Source organism: Myiozetetes cayanensis, unplaced genomic scaffold, assembly GCF_022539395.1.
Source record: "Myiozetetes cayanensis isolate MyiCay16 unplaced genomic scaffold, myiCay2020 scf9, whole genome shotgun sequence".
Classification (NCBI taxonomy): Eukaryota; Metazoa; Chordata; class Aves; order Passeriformes; family Tyrannidae; genus Myiozetetes; species Myiozetetes cayanensis.
This window is the reverse complement of record NW_026088185.1, coordinates 2066956-2087821: the sequence shown is the minus strand read 5'-3', so window position 1 is coordinate 2087821 and position 20866 is coordinate 2066956. Positions and strand designations below refer to the sequence as shown.

General features: G+C 49.4%; 1 protein-coding gene across 1 annotated transcript in view; it reads left to right on the top strand.

The window, feature by feature from the left end:
* The window catches only part of SLX9 (SLX9 ribosome biogenesis factor), a 31882-nt gene extending 11709 nt beyond the window's left edge, over positions 1-20173 (top strand). The window contains exons 3-6 of the mRNA XM_050339408.1: positions 13343-13411; positions 16230-16383; positions 18407-18472; positions 19548-20173. Coding sequence (XP_050195365.1) covers positions 13343-13411; positions 16230-16383; positions 18407-18472; positions 19548-19674 — 416 coding nt within the window. The 3' untranslated portion in view covers positions 19675-20173. The remainder of the gene's footprint in view (positions 1-13342; positions 13412-16229; positions 16384-18406; positions 18473-19547) is intronic.
* Positions 20174-20866: the final 693 nt, after the last annotated feature.

The window sequence follows — 20866 nt, the reverse complement described above, 5'->3', positions numbered from 1 at the left end:
CGCGAAGCTGGCATTTCCTCACGTCGTGCTGCGACACCTCAGCGAAGGCAGGACTAACGGGGAGCTCCTCATCAGGAAAGGAGAGCTGAACAAAGCCAGAAAAATGTGAAAAATAGCTCATAGCTCTTGGCAGCTCTTGGTCCATTAGGTGAAATTAATATCCTGTCAGCGGGGTAAAAAGATTAAACTCAGCCTTAGACCAGGCGAGAGGCAGGGATGAGTCTGCAGGCATGTGGATCTCAATCCATGGGACTGTGATCCATATTAGGAAATCAGCAGGCACGGTGCTGGTGCCACAGCCCTTTTCACACAGAGATATAATCTTCCTGCCAGCATCTTCCGTGCAATGTGGGAAGATCTGCTGGCCTCTCTTTCTACGGTGAAAGCCTCTCTCTTCTGGGGACCAACGTGGTGTTTTGGTGGGGATGAAGGTGTTCTCAGTAGCTGTGTCTTTTTGGGCATGGTGAGCCTAAGTGTTCCAAGATGCTGCTTTGGGAAGGGTGTGTAGTTTCTTTTTTAGTTCAGGGAGCACTTTCCACCCAGGGAGGATGCCAGGACTTGTTCCCCTGTAAGCCCGGGGGTGCTGAGCGCAGAGAGGTGAGGGGGCAGGTGCTGTCTCAAGGTTTGCTGTTGTAGCCTCAGACCTGAGAAGATCAAGGCAGTGCCAAACGTCTGGCAGCTCTGAAAGCTGAGAGCAAGGAGTGTCAGAGAACCACTGGCTTTAGTTTGGTCCTTCCCCACCCCCTGTTAATTCTTGGAACGTCTCGGGTGTTCTCGCCGCATCTCCGTGCTGGCAGCTGCCGATCCCATCGCTGTGCGGGGTGGATGGGGCTGGACCCACTTGTTCTAGTGCAGGCACAGTGTAAATGAGACTTTCTTACTGTCTGGGGGATAGAGAACATCAAGTACAAAGTGTCAGAGCCCTGTCATTTTTTAAATAATTCGCCTGCTTTAAAATAGATTCTACCAGGAGGATGTAGCTCCGAGATGGGCAACTGATGCTGACCTGCAAGTTTCAAATAAAGAAAAGGGGAAGAGGTGATGGGCTGGAAAAAAAATGTTTAAAGTTCCTACCTCTCCTAGAGGGACCCAGATCTAGATTTTTCTTTTTTTAAAGATTCCATCTGCATTTAAGTGAGCCAAATGGGCATGCATGTTGGAGTAGAGAGGCTTGCTCTAAGCCTGTCCAGGGGGAGGATGCTGTGGGAGTGTCTGTGTTGTATAAGATGGCAGAGCTGGTGATCCTGCTGGTGCCTCAGGGCTTTTGGGAGCTCTGAATTGTGAGCTGAAGCAGAAGAGCAGTTGAGACAGCATAAAAAGTGGCAGCCACCAGAAGTGGCAGTGGCTGCTGGAAGAGGTGGTGAAGCTGTGTTTGGACCAGTCCCACTTATGGGGCAGTCTGGGCTCACAGGAGGAGGGAAGGAGGCTTGATGTGCTTGGAGACCACCTGGAATGAGTGTTTTCATGGGCTAGGCTTGCTGAACTGTGTCATCACCACCACCACACAAAAAAAAAAACCCCAAACCAGTAGTTCACTGTGGGGTGGTAGAACTAGTAGGATCCATTCAAGGTTAAAGGGCTGTTAGGATCACACAGGCTTCATGCAGACACAGGATCACCTCGATCTGCCCTTTAGGGGCTTCTGCTTGGCAGCTCCAGTCTTGACCTTATGGTGAAACATTCACTTACCAATGGCAGTCAGTTGTGTAGAGCTGCAGGAAAAAAAAGTCACCTTGTGCCTGCTCTGGACACAACTTGCCCTTTGAGCTGGGAGGGCTGTGTGGGGCAGCAGTGAGTCCCTGGGTGCAGCAGGTGTTAACCTGCAGTAGATGCTTGAGAGTGGGCTTGAGTTCTCTCTCCACCCCAGTTACAGACCAGAGCAGCACGGATTTCACGCCTTGTACCTCTCCAGGTCATTACTTTTCTAGCTCCGTTCTTCAAACACTTCCCAGTTTTGAAATCTGCTATTTGTGCTCCTGACAAAGGAGTGGGGAGGGATGGGCAGTGATCCTGCGTGTCGGTTGTTGCCCAGCCGAGCTGGAGGCTGGAGGACAAGCGTACGCCTGTCACAAGCAATTTGGGAAGCTTTCCAGGGTATTCTCACCCTCCTTCCTACTTTATATTTATGGTAGTGTTTTAGTCCTCTCTCGTGTGCAGCAGTTTATAAAACCACTTATCGTGCAAGTGGTGTTGGAACTGACCAATCAGAATGTGACCAGGATCGAGCTAATAACTCTTAAATTATGTAAATAATGAAAGTCTGCTGGTGTTATACACGCTGAGTTGAGGAGCTCTTTTCCATGTCTAAATCTAAAATTATCTTGTGTGTGTATACATTGCCTAAGCGGGCTGTCAGGTAAAAGAAATTAATATGATTACATTTAATATATGGCTGTTTGTTTGGTTGTAGAAGATGGGGTTGGGCTTTGTGTTCCCTCGGTGCTCCCAAAACTTGTAGGTGTTTGGGTTTCCTGCTGTGTGGGAGCCCTGACAGCTGCAGATGGCGGGATTAACTCCTTGACGTATTGTTGTGCAACAGATAGGGCAGCACGGGGAGGGAAAGCACACTCTGCTAATCTGCCACACAGACTTTCAAATCAAGGGCAAGCTCTGACACGTGATTATTTTTCTTTTTTTTCCATTTCCCTGTCGATGCATGGAGTGTTGTGAGTGGGGAAAGGAACCCACGCTGCGGGGAGCCCGGGCGCGTTAAAGAATCCGAGGAGAAGTGCCAGGAGGGGAGAATTAATCAACGCTTAAAACGACCCAGTGGAAATTTTGCCATGGTCCTAAAGCTCTGAGTAAGGTTCAGAGTAATTACTCCGTGAAAAAAAACCTGATTGGAGCAGTCAGGAAGTGTCTCTAGAAGCTCTGCCTCTGCTTTTCTTTCTGTAGACACTGCCAGAGTGCTCGTGGCTGTGATGGTGTAGAATGTGATGCCAGGTTCACTGAGCTCCTTAAGCACAGGGGCAAGAAAAGCACCCAGGACTCGCCTCTACTCCAAGGAAAAAGCCAGCCTGGGTGTAGGAGCTCGTAGCTGTGTCTGCAGCCAAACGCTGCCCTTCCTGAGCATTCCTGTTTTATCTGTAAAAAAACCTGTTTATCTGATCAGTTTTTCAGCACTGATGCCAGAGGTGTGGAATATGAGCAGGGATTCAATGGATCCTCAGAGATCTTCTTCCTGGAAAGGATGACTGTGAGGAAAGAAGGAGCTGATGAGGTTTAGATATTGATGCATTTTACCAGTTTGTTTTTGCAGTCATTACTGCAGTCATTACAAAGTAAGCATTGCTTACTTTCTTCTCTCTCCTGTGCTCTCTGCTGCCCTTCAGATCCATCATGAAATTAATTGGTGAGGAAAAAAAATAATCAGGGAAAGAAATTTGTCCACTGCTCGTGGCAGGAGTTTGCTGGCAGTGCCGTCTCAGGTCAAGCACAGAGATGTAACACACCCTTCTGTAAGATAATAATCATCTGCTCCATGTTTCTTGCTTCAGGATAGGCTTTGTCTGGAAAATAAGGCCCTGGAAGCATCAGCTACGTAACACTAGGGAGGAGAGGAGAGATGAAGGTTAAACAAGCAAGCAGGGGAAAAATACAGTAAACAGTAGGCAATAGAAATGCTGACTCTGCTGTCCTGCAGAAAGGGTAAGCTGGTCCCAAGTGGTTGGGAAGCCACTGTTTGGAAAGCAGAGACTGGGATCTCTTGGAAAAGGGCAGGGATTGATTGGATTAACCAGGGCAGCACTGAAAGCCAAAACTCATCAAAAAGAAAGTAAGGTGGGGCAAGGCTTTTTGTAACTCCTCTTTGTCGTTTAGCCTTGCCTGGGATTGGGTGCTGCAAGTTCCTTAGGAGAGGCTTGAGCTGCTTCCTGGCAGAGTCTTGAGCTTGGTGGCCTCATCTTTTACTGAGATCTCCCTTCTGGGTGTTCATCTGAGGCAGAGGTGTTGACATCCCAACAGCCCTAAAGAGTGAGTAGGAAAGTAAGAGAGGACTGTAGAGATGGTGGAAAGCTCACTCATGGGACACTTATGGGACCACAGGAGGACAGGAGAGTCACTTGGGCCATGACAGGCTAAGCTATGCAGCTGTAGAGCAAGTAACCTGTGGGGAAGAAGAGAAGGAAGAGATCCCATAGCAGTGTTCACCATAACTGTTCAACAGACAGATGTGGGAGATACAGTCAGGGCTCACTCCAAAAGCTTTTCATTCAGAGCTTGCATCCAGATTTCTCTCTTAGGAGTCCTACCAGCTGCTCCCCTTCTTTACCTTCTCCTGTCTAACAACAGGGCTCTTCTGGACTCAAACCTACGTCTAAATGTGGCTGGGAAATAAAAAAAAAATCGAAGTTGTGGTGTCCTGCCAGGTCCTGCCTCTGGTCACCTCCCTTCTCCCATGCCACGTGCTGCCTTATTTCCCAGTGGAGCTGTGGCCTGCTGCCTTTTGGCTGGTGGTTCTTTTAATTAGGTCCTTGGGAAGAGGCAGAGCTCAGCTGAGAGATCTGTAGCTAGAAACATTAAAGGAGAAGGTGAAATCAGGGAGGAAGGAGGATTTTTCAGGCTGTTGATGAGCTGGTGTTAAAGCGGGTCAAAAACTGCCGTCTGATGTTGACCCCTGAGCTGTTTCTGAAGCTGCTTCTGTTTTGTACTTCCAGGCTGCCATCAGGGTGGGAATTGTTGCTGGGGATGTTTGATCAGGAGATTTGTTTCTTTCCCTCCTTGTCTGGTGGTCACACACGTGGTTCTCTGTGGTCCCTAAGTGGGGGAGAGCTGTGCTTGCAAGGGGAGGGCCGGGGTGGGTCAGCCAGTGATTTCCGTGTTTCTCTTGTTTCTCATGGCTTGCTTGGTCCTGTCACTGCTGAATCTCCTCCTGTGACAAGATCTTCCCCACCTTCCCATGGGGCTTGGCATAGGAATTCGTGTGTCTTGTAAGAACAAAAGGGTATCCAAGTTGGGCACTCCCATCTTTTGGCAGCAGCCAACAGGGAAAACCTGGGCAGTATGGCAGCACTTTCCTTAAAGTGCCTTGGCTGGGCATTTAGAACTTCAAAGTGCCTGATAACTGTTATGAAAATCAAGAGTAGTGAGCTGCAGAAGTAGAAGCCTCATTTGCCTGCCCCCTGAGCTGCTCTGTGCTGGAGTCTGCCCACTGTTGTCTCTGTGCCAAGTTTCCAAATGTCATGTGTTGATAATGCTGCTGGTATCGATGCTGCTTCGCGTTCCGTGTCGATCTTTCCAGAGGAAACAGCCCAGGCTCTCTGTCATTAGCACAGAAGTTGATTACAGCTGATTATTTTTATTTTTTTTCTTTAGTTCCATTAGAGACAAGCAATCCAATATTGCATTCACTATTCCCTGGAGCAGGACAGCACTTTCCAGGCCTCTTCCCTGCTCCCCAAAACACCCCCGAGCATCCTGCCAGCGTGAGTTTGGGAGTGTGTCTGCAATCCCTTCAGCTGTAGGTGGGGTGTTGGCACACAGAGGCCTTGGAGTGGCGTTCTGGAGATGCTGCCTGTACAAGCATGCGGTGGAAGAGGCTGCTGGTGTGCCAAGACAGCAGATTTACTGAACAGAGTGTTTATTAAATGAAGTCGGGGCTCCTTCCCTGACGCACGGCCTAGCAAAGGCTGAGGGCTGCCCACCTCAGGTGTGGCTGCCTGTACTTCAGGCTTTTTGACTGTTGCCTCACATGTTTTGCTGGAATATGTATTTTGATGAAATCCCAGCTTGATTAGAGGTGCTAAAGAGCTATTTCTGCCCAGGGGAAGGTTTTTTGAGCGAGTGTGTGAAAAGCAGATGTGTGACACTTCATCTTCCTTGTCCTTGAATCTCAGGCTCTCTGGACAATGGTGGCAGGGTCACCTGCCATGTTTAAAAACTAATAGGTTCATATTTTTCTGCAAAGCACTGATTGGCATAAGCACAGTTGCTTCTCAAAATGAAGTTGCTGCAGTGAAGTATTTGGTGACCCTCTAGCAAACTAGAGGCTGGGGAAGTAATGGCAGGGGAATTCTCTCCTCTCCCAGCTCTTTTCTGCCTTCTGCTGTGCCCCTGAACGCTTATTCCTCCTCAGCTAATGAAAGAAGAGGATGAAACTTGTCCAACCTGTGTCTCATGTGCCTTCTGGGGAAGAGAGGACTTAGTGAGTAGGCTCTTCAGGGAAGAGGAGTGATCCTCCTGCCTTCTTGGAGACATCTCTTCTCTCTGTCTGCCCAGGTGGGCTTTGGGTTTGCCGTGGCAGCCCTGCCTTTCAGTTGGGAAACAAACCTCACTTGTACATTTAATGGTGTCCTGTGGATGTCCAACTTCCTTTCGTGTCCTTGTTTCTGCCCCCTCCCATGCTGGTCCTGCTTCTCTCCTTTTTCACTGTGCAGGAGCTTCATCCTTATCTTCCTGTCATTTGAAGCTGTCATTTCAGCCAGTTTTGGTATCCTTCTCTTGACCTTCATGGCTCAGTTCTTTGGGGATGTTTGTGGTGTGATCTCTTCTCTCCGCTCTGCGCCGCTGAAGCTCCTGTACGTAACTCCCACTTACTGCTGCTCTCGTGGGTTGGTTTTTACCCTGAAGTTCTGTGGCTGCACAGTCTGACATTGTTGTATTGCCTGGCAATATAATTGAGTATTGATCACAGGGCACTGGGCTATCAAATGAGTTAATGTATTAATTAGGTGTAACAGCATGTCACTCCAGTAACAGTGTTGAGAGGAAGGGCGGCAGAGGGACCTTGGAGCAGCATGCTGGGTTTGCTTTCAGTTTTGCCTTTTAATGGCTGTAAGTCCCTTCACCAGTGGTGGTCTGGGCATTGCTGTTTTGCTGGTGCTGTTGTTTCTTGCCTGTTCCTGCTCGTTGCTCTCTGCTGATACCATAAATTTCTAGAAGCCTTTGCACTACCTCAAAAAGCTGTTGGAAGCCAGGTTGGAGTACTCCCAATTAACATCTTCCTTCTGGGGGCTTCCTGGGAAATGGCAGCACCTCCCTTCCTCAGACAGAGGAATTATAACAGCTATTGTAATAATTATCACAGATGATGGTGTTTGCTGTAATCCCTGAGAAGCAGCAAACAACTCCACAGCTCGTTCTAGGTACTGTCTCACACCTCCTCCTGTGTGCAGATGGTCTGCTGCCAGGGCTGCAGTGCCACCTGACAGTGGCATATTTGCCTGTCTGCTGTGGCAGCCTGTCCCTCTGTGCCTTTGTCCCTCTGTCCTCTGAGCATCTTTAAATCCCTTTTTTTTCTTTTCCCCCTCTCTTCCCTATTGTTGTCTGTCCTCTCTCCTTTCCCCAGCACCCCATCAAGCCACTGCTTTGTCTTGGAGGGGAAATGCAGCATAAAAAGCTGCCTGGGGCAGGTGTGGTTGGAACTAGGTGGTCTTTAAGGGCCCTTCCAACCCAAGCCATCCTCTGATTCTGCAGTAAAATGCAGGATTGCCACTGGATCCATCCGTTGGGAATGTAATAACAATGTAATAACAGCTGAGCAGGGCTGGCTCCTCTAAGGAGCTGAAAGAGCAAATAGGAAGGGATAGGTAAGAATGTCCTCAGAAAAGAAATGCCAGGTACCAAAAACAGCACGAGAGGGGTTATGGGAACCAGTGGCTGGAGATGGAAAATTTCCCTAGGGAATGGCAATTTAATTGCCTGCTAGCTAATATACAGTTAAAAGGCAAGGAAATAAGGGTTGATTAATGTTTTCTGGCTTTTTGCATAAATTACAAGCACCAGGTAAAATCCAGTAGTGTAACTCTCTCAGATCTAGATCTTTCACTGTGTAATACTGCAGAGATACTGAACTACTGACTTTAGAAATTTCTCAAAGGACAGTGTAGTCAAAGGTAATCCTGTTAGCAGGAAAGGAAAGGATATTTTGGGGAAAATCTCTTTCAAATACAGGCCTGCAAGGCATTGTCAAAGAGCATAGGAAGGTGTCAGTGTTCTGTCTCCCTTCGTAAGCCCTAAGGAGAGAATTTACCCCTCGGTAAATATGAATTACTCTTGGTCTCAGAATAAATCTCATTCCAGAGATTTGTGGCTGTTTAGGCTTTTAGAGAAATGGTATTCTGTTCTTCTCGTTGCCCTTTATTGGAACTGCAGTATCCACACCAATAACTCTTGTGCATGTATTTTTTGTTGTTAGACTATAAATTCCCAAGGATTGCTGAAAGTAGGTGCACCTGTGAAAAAAAATCTGGTTGTTTTTGTTTGTTTGTTTGTTTGTTTTGGGTGTTGCAAATAATCACAAAATCATTAAGGTTGGAAGGAACCTCTCAGGATTATTTAGTTCAACCTCTGTTTAAGCAGAATCAGATACAGCATGTTGTCCAGAACTGTGTCTAGTCAGGTTTTGGCCGTGCCATTCCTTGACAAATAAGAATATTTGTGCTGTGTAACTTCAGGATACTTTTGGAGAGCTTTTGCCCACCATAATTGTGCAAGACTCTTAGAGAAAGGACAAATGAGCCAGCATCAGGAAGAAGGGATGGTGAGTGGTACCCCCTTTGTTCAAGCAAAACTGTGCATCTGCAATGTAATAAGAACAAGTTACTTTAAAGGGGAAAAAAAATGAAAAAGGATGCTTCCTGCAGGTCATGCTGATAGGAAATACATGGGGCTATTTACAATTTTTTTATTTTTTTTAATGAGAAATTTTCCAGAGCCAGCAAAATGTATGTGAAAGCAGCATTTCAGTGTCCTGGGCTAGTAATGGATCTGACCTGATTTGCTGCCCCCCCAGGGTGTTTGGAGCAGAATGGAGGTGAGAGAAGAGGGGTACTCATGGAAATTCATGAGCAAAATAAAGCAGAGGTTGTCCTGCTGTCCTCCAGCACTGTTTCTTGTGGGTGTTTCTCCCCCAAGGCTGGGCTGGATGGGGCTTGGGAGTGGAACTAGGTGGTCTTTAAGGGTCCCTTCTAACCCCAGCCATCCTGTGATTCCCTGTGCCATGAAGTGGCAGTGCCAGGCGCCCGCGTTCTGCAGCCCTGGTGGCACGCTTGGTTCAGACACCCGGGGTCACTGCAGCGTGTGGCCTCGCTCAGCCTCGGGTACGGAAATAACCTTCCAGCTGCAGGAGTGGCACACGCACTGAGCCACTTGGAGCATCCTCTGTGTGGAGCACTGAGCCACTTGGAGCATCCACTGTACGCTCTCAGCAGCCCTCCCCAGCACAGAGCCTGACCTTAGGTCAGGCTCTGTGCTGGGGAGGGCTGCTGAGAGCGTGCAGTGGGAAAGATGAGGACTTACACAGAGTGGAAAAGCCCGTGGGCAGAAGAGGAGGAGGAGGAGGAGATGCTTCTGCCTTGTGGCAGGGGCTGAGCGTGCTCAGGACATCGCTGGGAAGGGCAGGCGTTGTCCATGGAGCTGCCTTTCACGGGCTGCAGTGCAGATTGCGACTTCCCAAGTCACCTCCTGAGGGGAAGTGCTCCCACGTGTCCCGTGTGCCTTTCTGCAGCCGACAGGAGCCGAGTGTGAGCTCTGCTGCACACGCAGGCCTCGTGCTGGGGCTGGGCAGAGCCTGGGGATGTTTACCAGGCCTGGCTGAGGCGTGACCTTGGCGTGAGGACACCAAGTTCCGCTGCTCCCCTGGGTTTCCAACGGGAAGCCAGGCTTGGAGGTAGGCTTTGCTTTAAATATCCAGGGCATCTGGAGGGTCGGAGGACGCGGAGCTCGCTTGATGTAGGATGCCTTCCTCATTGGGGCGGGAGGGGAGCTTGTGTGCCGGTGTAACAATTGTGAATGAAAATAATGTAGCTTGTTTTGGAATATAAAAAGCAAATGCTGTATCCATGGTGAAACCTGCCCTGCCCCAGCAGGAGCTGGCATCTCTTCCTCCAGCACTGCTTCCTGAGCCTGCTCAGGGTGTGGCAGAGCTTGGGATGAGTAAAACCCAAATGTGGTCTCTGTGCCCTCATACAGGCTACCAAGCTGTCTGTTGGGGCTCCTCGAACAGCAAGAGGGCAGAGAGGTTGGATGCCCACTCCCTGTCTCTGTCCTTGCCTCCTCCTCCAAGCCTTGGTCCCACTGCTGGCCCAGGCTCCTCAGACACTTCAGCAGTCGGTGCTGAGTGGAGCTGGAGCTCCCTGGTTGGGTGGGATGAGGGCAGGGAGCTGCCAGCCTGGCTCCTGTGGACCATCATCTCTGCCAGAGGACATCTTAGCTGACTTCTTGCCCGGCCTGTGTTGTCCCCTCAGCTCTCTTCCTGGAGAAGAGAGGCGTCTGTCAGGCCACGCCACCGTGCCTGCCCCGAGAGACCGCGCTCACCATTTCCCAGGCCCTTCCTTGGACGAGGGGTAGGGGACAATTTACAAGTGACACCGTGTCACTTAGAAAAACAACCCAGAACCACACCCCTGTCCTCTGCTTTTGGATGTACTCTTTGTGACTTCTTCTCGTGAACTCAGCCCACAGCTCTAGGCATGTGCTGGGTTTTTTTGCCGCCGTTATACAACCGAGGCTAAAATTAACACATCTGTTGTTATTTAACTTCAGTTTGCCCAAATATTGTGTTTCGAGCAGCAACAGCTTTACTGTTAACGCTTCCTCGGGGTTCTGGGAATAATAATTAATATTACATGTTGTTTCTTGATGCCTCCTACCCGAGGTGGAGCTTGGTGCTTCCCTGCAGCTCTGCACGGGGCAGCAGATGCCTGGTGCTGAAGGACTGCTCGTCCACGTGGCACTGCACAGGTTTATTGGATGTTTCTGCTCATGGCCAAGTCCTCCAAGTTTCCTGGAACTGCGAAACCTGTGTTTTCACCCTCTCAGCTGTGGAGTCAAGCAGTCAAATCTGAAAATCTGAGGGCAGGGAAGCCTGTAGTGTTGCAGCTCTAACTCAGTCCAGCTTCCTTCTGAATGCCTAGAATGTATGAAATGGGGATTTCTAAGGTAGGATTTATATATATACTTAGTGTAAGGAGTCCCTTATGAAAAGCAGTCATATATATATATATATATATAATTCTATATATATGTGTGTGTGCATATATATATTGATATATTTAATTTTTTTTAGTCTGAGTCCTTTACCAAAGAAAACTCCCAAGATTTTTGAATTAAGGAAGCTATCCTCAGAAAAAAAAAAAAAATCCAAATCTCTGCCACGAAAGCAGGATCCTGAGGATTGCCAGGAGTAGTATCAAACGCTTGATCTGAGAGGGGAAAAAACTATTGTGGGGTTTTTTGTAATCTGTTTAGGTTTGATATGTCTTGTGCTGCGCAGATCAGAGGGAAGAAAGGAGAAACACATTCTGGCTAAAAGGAATAATTGTCAAGTTTACAGCGTGGAAATTACCCTCAGCTAATGTGCATGCCTTTCCTTGCCTGCCTTCCCTGCATGCACAAGGTTTCAAAGGCAAGTGTTCTTAAATTACCTGTGGAATGGGCTGGAGAAGGGGACCCAAACCCTTCTGATTCCGCAGGAAAATAATTAAAGTGAAGCTGCGGTCTGGCTTTGAGCTCGAAGGTGCTTGCAAGCTAAATAAGAGTAAAAGACTACCATGGGGACAGTCTGTGCTGTTAATTAACCAGACCAATTCTGCCTCCACCGTTCTCCAGTGGGTTCCCAGCGGTTTTGGCACTCGGCATCGCAGCCGGAGGTTGCCAAGCACAACTTGGCACCTCTCGGCAGCCAAACAGCCCTCTGAGGGGCGAGCTGGGATGTGGAAAATGGAGCGTCTGGGGAAGCAGGTGATGGAAAAGGCCAGGAACTGGCTGCTGACATGGGAGGGATCCAGCTCCTTTTCCCCAGGCACCCCTCTGGTGATCTCCGGCTGCCGGCCTGGGTGCTGCCACCACCCCCAGCCAGCAGCAGGGCTGGGCTCCTGCCAAGGAAACAGCTTTTGTGTTTCCTTAAATATTCCACTACCATTTGGGAAAGGGGGGGGAGGGGGGTGAAAAAAAACCCCAAACCTGAATTGCTGTTATTACTAGAATTGGCCAGCTGGCTGAATTGCAGGGTTGGTTTGGTTTTTTTTTTTTTAATTTTCATTAACAAATCCCGCCGGGTGCTGTTTTTCCAGTGAAGTCATGAGCATGTTTCCAGATTGAGGGGCAGATCTTCCCAGCGCTGCCGTGGCTGAGGTCTAGGCAGGCTGGGGCAGCCAGGGTGTCCTGTGCAGGCAGCCCTCTGCAGATCTTTGGGGTGCCATGTGCCACACTGGGCCATAATTCATTTTTTTTTTTTTTTTTTTTCCCCTGAAGCCACAGAAATGTGGGGTGATGGGGGTGGGTGTAGCTCAGAGTCGGTTATTGCTACAGGCCATTTGTTGTTTCAGCATCTGGTTTGATGCCACGACAAACATGGTTTTGTTTCTTGCTTTTTGGGCCCACTGACTGCAGGAATGTTATTTTTCTGGCATGTGGAGCAGTGGAAGCTCCAGCTCCGTTCTCCGTGTCCTCTGCAAACTCAAAACGTGGTGGTGATTGCTGGCTCTATGGAAAGGTCCCCCCAGCCCTAGCAGGCTTGTTCTGATCTTAAGGAATTGCTAAAAGAGGATCCTGCTTTTGTTTAAATAATTCCAAAAGATTTGTAGCTTCAGAGAAGCTGTCCTCGGTGAGTTGTTTTCAGAACTGCATTGAATTCCTTTCTTCTGTTTCTTTTGGGGAAAAAAAAGGCTATTTTTTTTCTTTTCTGGGCTTAAGCATAAGCTCAAATGAGAGGAGTGATCTTTGGGGAGCCTGTTCCTGCATTGGCATGCTGGTATTCCTGGTACATTTCAGGAGAAGAGTTGACTAAAGTAAATTTTATTTTAAACACCGAAGATAAGGTACAATTTTACAGCATCTGCAACGGATCGCCAGTAAAAATATTTGTGATGTTATTTTACTTGGTGTTGGATGTCAGTGCTCAACAGCTGCTTTCAAAATACTGGGTTTGGTAAATAGGAAGTACGAGCCTTTTTTACAAGCTGCTCCTTGTAGGGCTGCCCCAGGTAGACTTCAGAAATCCTTCCCTGTGAGGGTGGGCAGGCCCTGGCACAGGTTGCCCAGAGAAACTGTGGCTGCCCCTGGATCCCTGGAAGTGTCCAAGGCCAGGCTGGACGGGGCTTGGAGCCACCTGGGCTGGTGGAAGGTGTCCCTGCCCATGGCAGGGTGTTAGAACAAGACAGGCTTTAAGGTCCCTTCCAACCCAAACCATTGTAGGATTCTCTGCTGATGATCTGATCTACTTGTTTGTTCCTTATTTATTTTTAACTGGCAGCAAGTCAGGTTTGGTTCGTTAGGCCAAGAGTTGGGGTGCAGTGTAGCCCCTGCCTGACCCACCCTGCCAGCAAATTCAAAAGCATCGAGGGTTTGAACGAAATCTGCTGTCCAGGAGCCAGGCTCCATCTCAATGTCTCTTCTCTTCTAGGTTTAGAAGAAAAAACAGTTCTTTCCAAGAAAGAAAAGATGAAGCTGAGGAAGGAAAGATGGCTGCAGAGTGAGTACTCCTGTGAGGCACTGAGCCTGGCTCTGATGGATCTCTGCTCACTGGTGTGGGTGAAGTGCTGGGAGGGGCTGAATGCTGCTCAGAAACCTTCACAGCTGCTCCCCAGCAGGTGGGGTCAAAGTCCCAGGTATTGTTGCTCGGTGTTCAGCACCAAGACTGATTCATTGCCCCAGGTCTGGATTTGATCTTTCTCCACATGTAATATGTGTGACTACACAAACTCTTTCTTTGTCCAGAAAGGACACTGTGCCCACGTAAGTTTAGTGTGTTTTTCTATCTTTTAAAGCCCTGGTACAGATAGGACTAGCTGTGCAGTGGAGCTCCTCGTCACCAAGGAGCCTTGGGGGTGTGTAGGACAGCCTGGAGCTGCCACCACCTCATCCCAAACCTCTGTGGTGAGAGCCTGCAGTGAGGGAGAACTCTGGACACTGCTGGTTGTGTTACTGCTCTTTCCCACATGCTCCAGGTCAGTGAACCCACTTACCAGACAGTCTGGCCTTTCTCGAGGCTGTGAAATATGAGCTAAACAAAACCAGCCCATGGCAGAAATGCTTCTGTTTCCTGTGGGAAGTGTCTGTATTTTTGCTTTGAGTGTCTCCGCGCAGTAAGAGCCTATGCTGTCCTACCCCGTGGAGCAGAGGGATTCCTTGTGTCACCTGGAGGTGTTCTTGGGCCAAGCTTTTCCTCTTAACACCTTCTTGCCCAACAGAGTTGAAGGCAGACTGTGTTTGGGGCAGAGGGATGAGGCTTTCTGCTGCACCGTGTGCTCTGTGCACCTGAGCTCTGAGCTCAACTCCATTGACCTGTGACTTCACCTTTTGCAGTGAAGGTGTGTCTGGCTCCTCTTAGATAAAAAGATGAGAATTTAGCACTCTGTGTGTGAAGGAAACCTTCTCCCAGCAGCTTCCCAGTGGCTTTGACATCTGCAACCCTTTGACACAAAGTATAGAGGGAACACCAGCACAGTAAACTCCAGGCCGAATTAATCTCCTTAGAAGATACTACGTGTTAGAAGTGCTTTACAGGCACAGAAGTACCTAAAAACAAATTTTATTTTGTGGAGAAAGAACTCTCTGCCCCATAGAAGAGAACTCAATTTGGACTGCTGAGGTTGTTATCACTACATCTCTGCTTTCCTAAATCTGAGTTTGTTGTTGCTTCTCGTCCCGGGGCTGCTCTTGTGACACTGGATGCCAAGACCCTGGGAACCAAAGTTCAGCCCAGTAGAGCAAATGCAAAACTTGGAGCTTCCTTCCATTCCAATAAGTAACGTTAGGAGAGACTAGAGAGGGGAAAAAGCTTATGTAATGCTCCAGACATCAGAAGTATGTGCATTTAAAAATACATATATTGCATGGCTCCTCAGACGAGCAAGACTTCAGAGGAAAAGAATTTGGGATGTTTGTGCAGAATCAGGTGTCTGAAAATTTTAAGCACATACTGTTTATGAAAGCACTGAAGTAGTCAGCTTCATGAAGCCAGACCAAAAAAAGAAGTGATGCAGAACAGAAAGCTGTGTTCTTGGCAGGGATGGCTGTGAGGAGAAGCGTTCCCAATCCAGATTTGTCACAAACATCCATGTACAGCAAAGCTGCACTTCACGAAAAACTGTTGCTCTGCAGCTCAGCTGAGTTGGAGAGCGAACAAGGCAGAGGCATTAAAGGAGCCAGCAGCCAGCCAGTGAATTTGAGTTCTGCTTCCCTGAGATCGTGGGAGCGGGATTAGACCCGAGATTGTGGTTCTGTAAGTGGGACTGGCTGCTTTTATGTGCCCACCAAAAATGCTTGGGCTTCTGTGGCCGTGCTGCCTGGGAAGCTGTTGGCCCCCCTGCGTCACCAGCTTGGCCCCACGGCTTCTGCCACTCTGGCGTGTCCACACGTGGAGTTTTTAGGCTCACCCTTGCAGTTGTCCAAGGGACTTCTGGGTCAGGTTGGGGCATCTTGGAGTTCAGCTGGAAGCCTGCACGAGTCCTGGGCTTTTGTGGGCTGTCCTAAAGGGCATGTCCTGCTGGAGCTTGGGCAGCTGTGGGACTTACTGCTCCACCAGGGAGCCTCGAGGACTGAGGCAGCAGCCTGTGGGCTTTCAAAGCCCGCCCCCCATGGCCTGAAGGGAGACTGAGGTAACATTTGTGGAGCTTTCTGTGCCCACGACCCTGTCAGAGCTGCTGCAGGGAGACTGGGAAACGTGGTTGTGAGGAGGAGCCATCTGTCTCCGCCACTTGATGCAGCGCTTTTCCAAGGGTCCGGTTTATCCGGCGTGTGCCTGCTTGCACTTCACCGTGAGTCATGAAGGTGAGACCTTGGCTCGCTCCAGACTAAGTAAACAACTGAAATGAAGTCCATCTTTTCTGCCTCTCCTAGGAGACCACTGTTTGCCCCAACAGCAAAGCAGAGGTGGGGCTGTGCCTGTTTAAGGCCAGATGTAGAGCTGACTGCATTCGGTTTGTCCCTTCCCCTCTTGTTTCTCTCTTCCAATTCCATGCAAGGTCAGTGTGGGTTTGTTTTTTTTTTTGCCACACCAGGATTCCTGTGCTGTGCTGCTGTGAGGGATGAGCAGTTCAGACAAAATCAGCCTGGGAATTTCACTTCCCATTGCACTGTCAGAAGGGATGTGTATGGTTACAAGCAGACACAACCTGTAAGGGAGGGAATGACCCAGCTGCATTATTTTTGGTCTTCCCCTGGTTTAGGTCACTTCTGGCCTGTTGTTCCTCCAGATGGTAAAGCAGTCTATGAATTTCTTAGCTCAAGGGTTATCATCTCCTGCAGACGCTTCTCCCTCCTCCAGTAATGCCTTGTTTCTGATTCAGAAATCGAAAGTGTGAAGATGCTGAAGCAGAAGCAAAAGGCCGAAGCGAAGCGCAGAGCGACGCCCGTGGTGGGAGACCTGCAGCCCCTGATGGAAGCCCTGCCTGAGCTCTCTGACCTCACCACAGGTGCCAGGGGCAGGAAGCCAGTCAAGAGGTTTGTGCCATTTCTGTGGGATGAAGTGTCCTTCAGCTCAGCTTGTAGCTACAGGCTTCTAGTTCTTCAAAGAGCATTTTAATTTTATTTTTATTTTTTTTTTCCCCTGTATGCAACCATTTAGTCAGCCTGCCCTCTCCTTCAGTGGGAATGAACAGCAAAAGTAACAAGCAAAACTTCCAGGTTCTTGCAGAGCACAGGCAGCTGGTTGGCTGGAGTTTGGGGCCAGGACTTACCTGAGCCCCAGTGGGTGTCTTTGTCCCCTTTTCTGTCACGGTGTGATCTTTTCCAGTGGGAGAATTAAAAGGACATCAGATATATGTGTTGAGTAATGGGTTCAGTACAAGCAGGAGGCTTGACTGGGTGATGTCAGCCAGATTGGCTCCAGCAGGACATGCCAACCCAAAAGCAGCCCCACTCAGTGCTGGCATGGAGGAGCTATGGGGCTCTTCTAACCCTTGTTGGCTTCTTGGCTTCCTGGACGTGTGTGCAGAAGGGTTTGAAATAATCAGAGGAGGGCTCTTACAGGATTTGAATCATTGCAGAAAGGAAGGGTAATACTCTGGTGATTTGTCGTCATTATTAATAAAAGATTAGATTCTCCAGGAATTCGATCTCCTGCAGGGTAAAGGCTCATTACGGGGAGGTTTTTATTCTGTTTTATAATGAATGAAGGCAATGAAGTGTAATGAAACCGGGCTGCCAGCGTGGTCCAAGAGAACAGGCAGTGTGCTGGTGGTTTTGGAGGGAAATCCAGCCTGGAATGTGCTCTAGAATAGCTTTCCTTTGGGCTTTGTCACCTTCTGCAGAGCTGCTCGTTGCTGAAGGGGCTGCCATGGTGACTTGGTGGCACACACGGGTTTGGCAAGCCCTGCTCTGGTGACCGTGGGTTGCCATCCAACCTGAGAAGGGATTTCCCTGAGCTTCTGTGAGCATTCCAGGCAAACTGGGACAAGAAATTGTTCCTGTGCTGAGCTGTTAAGTGTGGGGGGAGGGAGAGGAGAGGAAAATGAGCAGGAGCTGATTGAGTAGAGAGGGGTGATGGAAGTAAGTAAGGTGAAGGAATATGAGACAAGGGAGTAAGGAGGGAAGGAAGAATGGGGGAAAAAAAGGCAAAATAACAGGATGGAGGGTAGCATGTCAGAGAGAGAAATAGGAAAGAGGAGGTCACTGTAACACTGCCAACAAAGACCAGATCCTGCTGTCTTGAAGAGAAGGCAAAGAACTGTTGTGTTTCCTAACCTTTGGGGCAGATCTGGTGGGGAAGGTTCTAACCCCCAGCACCCACCAGTATGGGAAGATACCCCTCTGTTGGGGCAGGGCTCAAGGAGGAAAGGGGCAGACCCTCTTGCTCCCCTTTGGGCTGTTGCTGGGGCTCAGCCTCAGGGCAAATAGGAGAGGAGCTACCCTACTTCCCGACTTGTTCCTCCTGTTAACTTCTGTATCTGTGTAGTGCTGAAGAATGGACATTTCTCCTCCTTGCCCTAAAGTCCAGCTGGACCAGCAGCTCCCCTTGTGCACTCAGAGTCCCGAAAGCGGTCCCTGCCCTTCCTGTGTGTCCCTTGCTGGGGCTCTGGGGTAAATCTCTGCCTGTAAGGGGTGGCTGCCAGGCTGGAGCCATCAGCAGGGAACGTGAGCCCTGCAGGGGTGACACGTGTGGCAGCGAGGGGAAGGCCGGTGGAATCTTTGCTCTGAGCAACAGGATCGGTTTGACCCGGAGGTCAGTGGTAAGTGGAAGGTGATCTGGGCACGGACAGCCGACGAGCAGCTGTGGAACGGAGCGATCCGGTTTTCCCGCAGTGCCTCCCGCTCTGTCAGTCTGTGCCAGGAGGAGTTTGCATTTCCACACAGGGCCTGCCTGTGAAATAATTGCCTTTCAGGACAGTTTCCACGCAGGACAATTACCTGTCCTTTCTGGGAAGGCAGAGGCAGGATTCCTGGACTCTTTCCATCTCCACAGCCATTTCTAAATTACTGCTCTTCTCTAATGCTCACTCATTTGTTTTGTTTCTTCTCTCCACAGCCAGATAGCAAAGGCAGAACCATCAGACTTCTGTCTGATGAAACAAGCTCAGAAACATCGGCTCCTGTAAGTACCCAGTTGCCAGGGTCCACTCCTTGCTGGGCCTTAGGGAATGGCTGAGACTGGGAGGGAGCCCTGGGTGGTCACCTGGAACTGGTTGCTCAGGACCACGTCCACATGGCTTTTGAATATCAGCAAGGATGGAGAGTTTAAATGCTTTTGAATAATTCCTGGGCTTAGTCTGGCAACTCCTCATTCCTCTGTATAATCTCTTGGATGGTTTATACCGCCACTAGGCATCGAGAGCTTCATTTTCCCTCAGCACAGCTCTCCTGGGGCTGGGCACTGTGATCTGGCAGTGTTTGCTTTCATGTTTCCAGGATTTCTCTCAGTTCTGAGCCATCAAACTGAGGCTGAACAGTCAGGCTACAGATCTCCAGCACACACTCCATGAATGCCCTTCTCTGTCAGAAATTGGCCACTGTTGGTGCTGGGATGCCTTCCTTGCTCAGTTCTGCCTTTCTTTACTTTTTGGTGGTCTGGGAAGTCTGTGCTGCTTGGGAGGCAAACAGTTTGGAGGAAGGTCTTGAGGTTTATTTCCCAGGATCTTAGTTGGGATAGGAGGTTCCCTAAGACTCACCACATTGCCCCAACTGCCACAACCCCAAGCTTCAGGTTTGGCTCCTCTCTTCCTCTGCCTGGGACAGCGCTGGCATTGAAAGGAAGGCCCATACCTGGGAGGGGAGTAGCTGAATGCCAGAAGAGAATCTGATTTTGTGCTGGTGCAGTGACTTCAAGTCATTTTCATTCCTGGTGATTTACCAGACACCCACAGTCCCTTGATCTACTAGGGAGAAGTTCTAAAATAACCATTTCCAAGCGATGCTGGACACTAAAGTGATTGTTTCTGTCTCTGTGGCGTGAGATCAAGTCTCTGGCTCCCATGAAGCTGGCAGCAATTTGAGCTTTGCCCTTGGCTAAATTAGGTTTATTTCTTGCACTGTCTCTCTCTCTGAGATTTACACCCAGGATCACTCTGTCTCGACAGAAATCCGCTGCTTTATGAGCTTTGCTCCTTATCTGCTCGGTTTCTTTTGCGTGAGGCACTTGGAGTATTTGTGTGTTATTTTTCTTTCTGCAGAGAGGAGGAAGTGGCTCGGTTTCACGAGGTTATCACCGATCCCAAGTACAGAGCCAACCCCCTCATGGCCATCAGCAACCACCTCTCCAAGAGGCTGAGGCTGGGGGAAGAAGGGAATTCCCTCTAGAGCATCAGCTGGGACCGGAGCAGCGCACAGGGGTGCGAGGGAGCGCATCTCTGACACGACCTCTCAGCCACTTCGGTCCTTGGAAGCAGTTCAGCAGATGATTACATCCAACAGCCCTGGTTTCTGTCTGCAGGAATAACACAGCTCTCTCCTGGCAGGGCCAGCTGTCCCTTTGCAGACAGTCTGCACGGAGCAGGGTGTTCTGTGGGGTCTTTGTGCAGGCATTAATCTCCCTGCAAAGTGTCTCGATACATCTGCTCTTCTTGCGAGCAGGCACAATTTCTGAGACTGTGCCAATGGCCATGGATCTGTTTTCTGTCGTTTCCCTCCCCTTCCTGACAGCTCTGAAAAGAGATTCCCGATTGCTGTGGTGGAATGGGTCGGGGCTGCAAGCCCGGGAGGCTGTTGGAGATGTGTCAGGATGAATGCTGCTGTTCACAGACATTGTTTTATGTGAGAAATTTAGCTTGGGAATAAACACACTTTCATACAGCACTGACTTTGGCTCCTGTTTTGGTAAATAGGAATTGAAATACGAGCTTATTTCCATCCTGGAAAAATGACTTAAAATAATTGTTTTTTTCCATGTGCACGGTGAATCAAGAGACTGCTACTGCCTCACGCAGCACAAGCAGTGAGAAATCTCTGCAGATCTTGTCTAACTCATGGGCTTGCCTTCTCTTGGCCTTAAAAGCATGTGATTCCCATGGCTGATACTCAGTCCTTTTGGCCTTTGTGTTCCCTGTTTGGCCTGCCCTATAGGAGGTGTCCCAAAACGTCCTGCCCGCGGGCTGTGACCTTCAGCCGGTCGCTTGCACATGAAAATATCAGTGCTGTCTCTTGAACATTAAAAAAAAAAAAGTTTACTGATGCATCTTAACCTTGGGAAAGCACCCTGCTGCAGCTGACTCTGACCCAAGTCAATGCCTAAAACCACCTGCAGCGGGAGTGGCTGGCACTGTGATCATACCTATCTGCTGCCTCACTGGTAATGCTGCCTTTTTTCTCCCTCTAGGCTGGCGCTGTTGAACAAAGGCAGTTTGCCTGATGCCACCTGGCTCTGGCAGTGCAGACACCGCTGCTGATGCTGCCTGTTAGAGAAAGGTCACCGTGACAGCCCTGCTGCCCCGGGGCCTGGCGGGAGCTTCCTGCTGGCAGAGGCCACGGAGAGGTGCTGATGGTGTCCCATCCT